The 7,517-nt window shown below is 38.7% G+C and overlaps 1 protein-coding gene across 1 annotated transcript; it reads right to left on the bottom strand.

The window, feature by feature from the left end:
- Window positions 1-3,315: 3,315 nt before the first annotated feature.
- On the bottom strand, window positions 3,316-4,734 carry LOC110274883 (uncharacterized). Its single transcript, XM_021130256.1, has 3 exons — window positions 4,243-4,734; window positions 3,901-4,056; window positions 3,316-3,795 (listed from the first exon to the last, which is right to left on the bottom strand). Exons 1-3 carry the CDS (start codon window positions 4,732-4,734, stop codon window positions 3,316-3,318), a joined length of 1,128 nt encoding a protein of 375 aa, XP_020985915.1.
- Between the last annotated feature and the right edge of the window lie 2,783 nt (window positions 4,735-7,517).

The following is a 7,517-nucleotide window of genomic DNA, read 5'->3' as shown; positions in this document are numbered from 1 at the left end:
ATTAAAAAATTAAATTAAAAAAACTAGATTAATAATTAAGTCATAATCAAAATTAATAAATTCTTATAACTCTTAGTATTTCTCTAATAAAAATTATTAAATTAAAAAATTAGATTAATAATTAAGTCATAATCAAAATTAATAAGTTCTTATAACTCTTAGTATTTCTCTAATAAAATATATAAGATTAATATTAATATATTAATATAACAAGGGGAATGTGAAGTTGAAATTTGTTTTGTACATTTGTTTGAGACACGTTACACTCCTCTCTTTTTCTTTGATTCACACACGATGAACTCTTTTAGGCATAAGATATTTTGTTTTGGATATGAGTTTGGGTTAAAATTAAAATTTGTAAATAAAACATTTTTAATTTTAATATTTCCTATTTGGGTTGTTTATAATAATCATTGACTGAGACTCATTGTGACGGGTTGCGTTATTGGACTCCATATTCTCCTCTCCAACCTGCTTGTCTTTGGATCCCATTCCCATGTCAACTCTCTATCTCCCTTTCTTTCATTTTTTTTTCCTTTTTCATAATATATTTTTTATTTTTCTTATTTTTTATCCTTCTAGTACATGTCATTATTTTTATATTTTTATCGATTTATTTTCTTTTATAAAAATTATTATAGTCATTGATTTTTTGGATAAAAATTTATTTGAATAATTTTTTTTTATTAACAACGGGGCTAAATATCCAAAAAGGAGAAAACTAACCAGAAACTATTCTGGAGTGAACCGTTCCTACAGCATCAGTAAAGAAATACAAGAAAATACAAGGTGGCAATGAAAAAAAGAAATAACAACCATAGCTTAAACTATGACCAAAAGATGCCAATTTATCGGCACAAGAGTTTGCTTCCCTGAATTCATGGTGAAGAGTCCAGCTGTTGAGTCTGTTGCACCTGATCTTTATTGCTGATACAAGAGTTCCTACCGAATGTAGGTTACCCAAATCCTGAGAACATAGCTGCACTGCTACCGCTGAATCAACCTCAATTTCAATATGGGAATGTCCCAAGTTAATGATTAGTTCAAGGTTGAAGAGTATGCCCCAAAGCTCAGCTACAGTCACAGTGCATGCACCTAAATTCGCACTATAGCAAGCTAAGAACTGACCATTGCTGTCTCTAAGGATACCACCACAAGCTGCTCTGCCATCCTTACTAACTGAGCCATCCGAATTCAGCTTGATAAAAGGAGGATGAGGTGGTTGCCACTTAATGAGCTTCTCTGCAAAAGTCCCCACTCTTCTCCTAGATCGCATAGACTCAGCATGCGCCCTGTGATAGTCCTGTGCCATATACCAGGCTATTTCATGAATCTTGCTTTCATCTGGAACTCTATCATTGTCAAAGACAAAAGTGTTCCTTCGAAACCACAGGAAGTTTAAGGTACTAGTAAAGAGGAGGGGCACGGAACCCCTTTGAAAGGAGATTGGAAATATAAGTTCTCTATCAACCAAGGGATAAGAGGTTTGGTGAAGAAATTCTCCGCATCCAACCTGTCATCAATGCTCTTCCATGTTCTATATGCGACTGGACAGTCCCGCAAGACATGGAGCAAAGATTATGAGTTGATGCCACAAACACCGCACAAAGCAGACTGAGATATATTTCTCCGAACACGCTCCTCATTCGTAAGAAGTGCATTATTGTCTACCAACCAGCAGAAACTGCGAAGCCTTTGAGGGGCTTCCAACTTCCATATTCAAGTAAAAAGGCTCGCATTCTCAGAACTAGCAGGGGAGGCAAGGACAGAACAAGCTGATTTTATGGAGAACACCCCATTCGGTGTTAGCATCCAAGCAATCGAATCCTCACCTAACTCCGCTTCTAGTGGCTTAATAGAGGCAAAGATGGAGAGCCAATCATCTCCCAAATTGTAACCGATACGGTCATAATTCCAATTATTATTCACCACATAGTCACTGACTTTTTCATCTCTCATGTTCGATGTTACTTCTGTTTGGGCAAAGTCCACCAAGCAATGAACACCTGGGATCCAATGATGCTTCCAAAAATCCACGGTCTGACCTGAACCAATCCTCCAGATAAGGTTCCTCTCAAATTGTTTCCAAATGTGAGAGATACCTTTCCAAGTGTTAGACATACGTTGAAGAGGCTTCATCAAAGGGATGGTATTATCACCACACCTATATTTACTGCGGAGGACCTGTACCTAGAGAGAATCCCTATTATGAATTAACTTTCAGGCCAATTTCATCAGATTTGCATCGTTCATCACTCTGGCATATCTAAACCCCAGGCCTCCAGAATTCTTCGGAGAGCATAGCTTTTTCCAGCTAAGTAAGTGGATTTTCTTACTAGAGTTATTACCTCCCCAAACGAAGCTCCTGCATATACTGTCAATCTTATCACAAACCCTCAAGGGAATTCTCATGGTTTGCAAAATATAGATTGGAATTGAAGCTAGAGCCGATTGGGTCAAGGTAACTCTGCCTGCCAGAGAGAGATTACGAGCCTTCCACGTACTCAACCGACTCATCATCCTATCAATAATAAACTGAAAGTCCTCAGTTTTAGTACGGCCATGGAGGAGAGGAACACCCAAGTATTTGCCCAAGTTTGAAGTTAGTCGCATACCTAAGACTTCACTCAGTGCCCTCTTACGACTGAAATTCACATTCTCAGAGAAGTAGACACAAGACTTATCATAACTAACTTTTTGACCAGAACACCGACAAAACAGCTCAAGAATACCGCGAGTTAACTCCACCTGCTCCATTGATGCTTTCCCAAATAGAACAATATCATCATCAAAACATAAATGTGACAGCTTCGGACCTCCCCTATTCAAAGTGATTGGCTCCCATATATTATGCTTAATTGCCAATGTGATAATTTATGATAGTCGTTTGATACACAACACAAATAAGTAGGGTGACATGGGGTCACCTTGTCGGATACCCCTAGAAGGAACGAAAGGATCCGAAGTAGTCCCATTCCATAATAGATTCATGTTTGCAGACGAATAGCAACTCACTATCAAATCGGTCAAATTCCGCGGTAAACCTGCCTCCTGGAGAGTATCCTGGATAAATCTCCAATTCAACCTGTCATAAGCTTTTTCAAGATCTATCTTGATTGCCATATAACCAGAAGTCCCTTTCTTATATCTCATAGAGTGTATAGCCTCCTGTGCCACCAAAATATTATCAGCACTTTGCCTCCCGGGGACAAAACTGCACTGAGCAGGGCTTATGAGTTTGGACATGACTTCTTTCAACCTATTGGATATAATTTTAGTAACTATGTTATAAGAGACGTTACACAATCCAATAGGTCAAAAGTGGCTAAAATTCTCAGGAACCTCCCTTTTCGGAATCAGAGAAATATAGGTATTATTAACCTTCTTTATTTCTGCATGATCCACAAACACCTTTTTCACCCAATTTTCAACTGAGGTCTTCACAAGGCTCCAGTTGCTCTGGTAAAACATAGGGGGAAGACCGTCTGGTCCCGGGGCTTTCCAAGCTCCCATAGAAAAGATAGCCGCAAATACTTCTTCCACTGCAACCATACGATCTAGGCGCCCAACCTCTTCGGACGTCAAAGTAGGGAACAGACCGGAAGCTACTAACTTCTCATATGGCTGATCATCAGCATAAAGTGAAAGAAAGTGGTTCATGCCCAATTGCTGAAGCTGAAATGTGTCATCTACCCACTCACCATGTTGGTTCTTAAGCATTGTCACTCTGTTTCTCTGTCTTCTAGCAGTTGCCAAATTGTGGAAGTAGGAGGTATTGCGATCCCCATAGTTTATCTACTTACATCTTGAACATTGTTTCCAAAGTATCTCCTCTTGAATAAAAATTGCTTCCAGTTCTTTCCATAACTCAGTTTGGAGATCCTCTAAAAAAGGATTCACTTCGAAACCAAGTTTCAAGGAGATACCATTCAGTCTGGCCAAAATTCTATTCTTTTTCCGATGAATATCACTAAAAACTTCCTTGTTCCAAACCTTTGCGGCTTCCATAAAATTAGTCACATTTCGGTCCAAAGAAATTTCATCCTTCCAGTTTGTCTTCAACATAGAATTAAAGTTCTCATGAGTCAACCATGAAGCCAAAAACTGAAAGGGACGACAGGAGGATGCAGCAGTATTATCAACCCAAAGCTCTAAAAAAATTGGGACATGGTCTGATTTGAGTTTGGGAAGATGCTTTACCACGGCGCTACTAAAGCGTTGGGATCAAGCTGCATTAGTTACGTATTTATCCAACCGTCTTCTAATAATTCCTTTTTGCCAGGTAAACGGCTGACCTTTAAAGCCCAGGTCCTGCAACCCACACTCTAACAGGCAATCCGCAAAACAATCATGGTCTCTAGAGAGACCAGAGTTACCCCCTGTATCGGTAGCAGATAAGACACAATTAAAGTCCCCTCCTACACACCACTCACTAGTCAAATTATCAGCAATACTTTTCAGACCTTCCCATAAACTAGTTCTCAGCCTAATTTGTGGGGAGCCATAAACAACCGTAAAATACCAAGGACTTTCCAAACCATATCTAAGTTTCATGTGGACATATTGTCTATGAGACATAAGGACCTCAACATTCCAAAAATTTGAATTCCATAAAATCCAGATGCCCCCTGAAAAACTAATACATTCTTTAAGAAACCAATCTGAGAAACCAAATCTCTTTGCAATCTTATTCGCCTTTGGACCCGATAGATGAGTTTCCAAAAGACACAACATATTGCAATTGAAATTCCTACATAAATCTTTAACCAAAGTAGAAAAACCTTTGCTACTAACACCTCTACAGTTCCAAGTAATAATATTCATAGGAAAAAATAAACAAGGAAGTATAAGAGACAACCAACCGAAGCAACCTTAATCAAGTAGAGCAGGAAGCTGGTGTGGTATCCACCACCATCGTTACGGACTCATCCTCCACTGCCAGAGAATCCGTCTGATTCAGGCATAAGCTAAGAATCTGAGTTGATCCAGGATCCGGCGGGTTAGCAGCTGCCAGTGCTTCCTCCTTCGCACTTCCCCTCAGAAACTTTAGTGCTGCGAGAGCCTCCTTCGAGGGTTGATGAATCTGAGTGAAAGGCACACCATTTAAGAACAGCTCTTCATCCCCCACCACATACTTCATCTGCTTCATCAAATTTAAAGTCCTCCAATACTCTGTATCTTTTCGCTCCAAGTTAACTTTAGAGACCCCCTCCACTACCTCTTTTCCTTTTACCAATGATTCCTCCGTACTCTTTTCTCCACCCTCCTTCTCACGAGAACTCCTCCCTTCTTGGGTTTTAGAAGTACCTTTCGGCCCAGCTAGCCTGCTCTTAGAGGAGGAGGTGTGTTTGGGCAGCTCTAGCTTCTTAGTCTTTCCCGCTTGTACTAAGTGCTTATTTGATGGAAAACCTTCTTTATGAACATGTGCTTCCATATTAGACTCCTCTTGTTCTACATATTCCAAAGATTGAAAACGTGAACCTGACCCAATTGGGTTACCTGTCTGGATTAAGGTCCCAACATTACCGTTGCTTCGATTAAATCTACGATGGGGTTTCTTAGCCAACATCCACGGCCCAAACACTCCTGAAGGATAAGGAACAGTTAAATTCAACTTGTCCGCGATAATTGTCATTGTTGCATCTCAAGGATCCCTGAGGACCGTACTACCCTCCATTGTAGCTTCTCTGCTCTCCTTCTCCGGTCGCCTACTCTCTGGGCAACCATCAATTCTATGCCCATACTTACCGTAACCAAAGCAGATAAGATGGAGACCTTTGTACTCTACCTTAAACTCCTTTCCGAGAACTTTTATAGCTGGGACAAGCTGGTTTTGCAGATCCACCTCCACACATAAGCGGGCAAACTTTTTCCTAGAGTGTATAGAAGTAGTTTGATCAATTTTCAACATTGTTCCGATCTTTCCACCTGCCCGCCATAGGAAGTGATAGGTGTAGAGTTCAACCGGCAGCTCCGGAATTCTCACCCATACCGCTAATTTTTGCATCGCATCCTCTGACGGTTGAAACAACGGCATCCATCTTTGTACTAACAGGTAGTGTCCTGCCACCTGCCACGGTTCTTCAAAGAGCGCGTGTTTATAGTCACCTTCGTTGTCAAAGCGCACCAGGAAGAACTCTCCAGTCAGATCAATTACCTTCGCATCCCCGTTCTTAGACCAAAAACGGTGAACCCACGAGTCCATAGATCGAAATCCAATATTCTTACTGAGTACCTTGACAATAAGAAAAGCTTCCATGGACGACACCATTCGTCATACTCTGCCAAACTCACCTCAACCTCTGGCTTTGGATTGAAGGGAGCTGCTCTGTCGGCACCGTCTTCAGAGATCTCCTCCAACATATAGTCCTCCGCTACCATCTGAACAATTTCTTCCGGTGAAAGAGACATTCTCGCATCTCCCATCAAGAGTCTATCCTTATAAGAGACTTCACATACTCTACTTCCGCCGTTTAACTTTAGCTTTGACGAGGTCACTCATTTTTTCAAAATCGGATGGTACCCTCTGTTCCTTCTCCTGGCTACTCTCAAAACTTGGGGAACTATTCACAGGTTGTAGATCCATGTCCGCTGATCTTCCGTTCTTCTCTGCCTCTTCGTCTAGTAGCACTTCATCCCCGTTAAGTTTGACCTTCTTAGTGCTGCGGTTCATCAAGTCTTCCTCTTAGAAAGTCATTTCATCGGGCGCCATTGCTCTCTCACTCATTTAAGGTTTTTTTGATACAGAATATTTTTAATTATCACAATAAAAATTTAATTTTATTTAAATAATTTAAACCTTAATAAAAATCGAATTTATTAGAAACTAAAATATTCGTTCTTAATAGAAGTAATTTAACTACAAAATTAATTTTGAAGAATTCGCTGCTTAAAGAAAATGTAAACTATTTTTTTGGTGACTTGAACTATTTTGCATACAAAGAAAATCTGTTGGTCTTATTTTATAATTAAAAAAATAATATTATATATTTAAATATTTTTGTCAATTAAATTTAATTAAATTAATTTAAATTTAATAAAAATTATTTGTATGTGTGAATCACACACTCTGCGTTCTTTAATTTATTTTTCATGCATTTTTTATTATTATCGTTTTTATCTCATGTTTGTTACTGACATGTTTTTTTCTTTTAAAGGGTGAAACAATAAAAATTATGAATAGATGAAATAAAAAAAAATAAAAAAAAATATGATAATAAAAAGGATGAAAAATTTTGAATTGTACATAATTTTTCTAAAAAAATAGCATAACTTTTTTAATCATAACATAAGAAGTGTTGATGTCTTGACCCACAATTCAACAACTTAAAAGCACATAAAATCCAACTTGTAGAGTCCAAACACACTCTAGTAGTACACCTGACCTCATAAGTCTGACTTAATACCTAGAGTCTAATTACTTCTACAAACATATCTATATATTTAATTTTGAAATCGTAACAACTCTCAGATAAAATAGAAGAATAACCATCCACTAAGATAGGTGAATAAGTTAT

This window comes from Arachis duranensis, chromosome 8 (assembly GCF_000817695.3).
Source record: "Arachis duranensis cultivar V14167 chromosome 8, aradu.V14167.gnm2.J7QH, whole genome shotgun sequence".
Classification (NCBI taxonomy): domain Eukaryota; kingdom Viridiplantae; phylum Streptophyta; class Magnoliopsida; order Fabales; family Fabaceae; genus Arachis; species Arachis duranensis.
The sequence above is the reverse complement of the archived record's forward strand: the minus strand, read 5'-3'. Positions and strand labels throughout refer to the sequence as shown.

Coding starts and splice junctions, on each gene's coding strand:
- LOC110274883 (XM_021130256.1), bottom strand. CDS start 4,734: ATGTTGTGTCTTTTGGAAACTCATCTATCGGGTCCAAAGGCGAATAAG. Junction 4,057..4,242: donor GAAGACGGTTGGATAAATAC/GTAACTAATGCA, acceptor TCTATGTTGAAG/ACAAACTGGAAGGATGAAAT. Junction 3,796..3,900: donor CCTTGAAACTTGGTTTCGAA/GTGAATCCTTTT, acceptor AGATGTAAGTAG/ATAAACTATGGGGATCGCAA.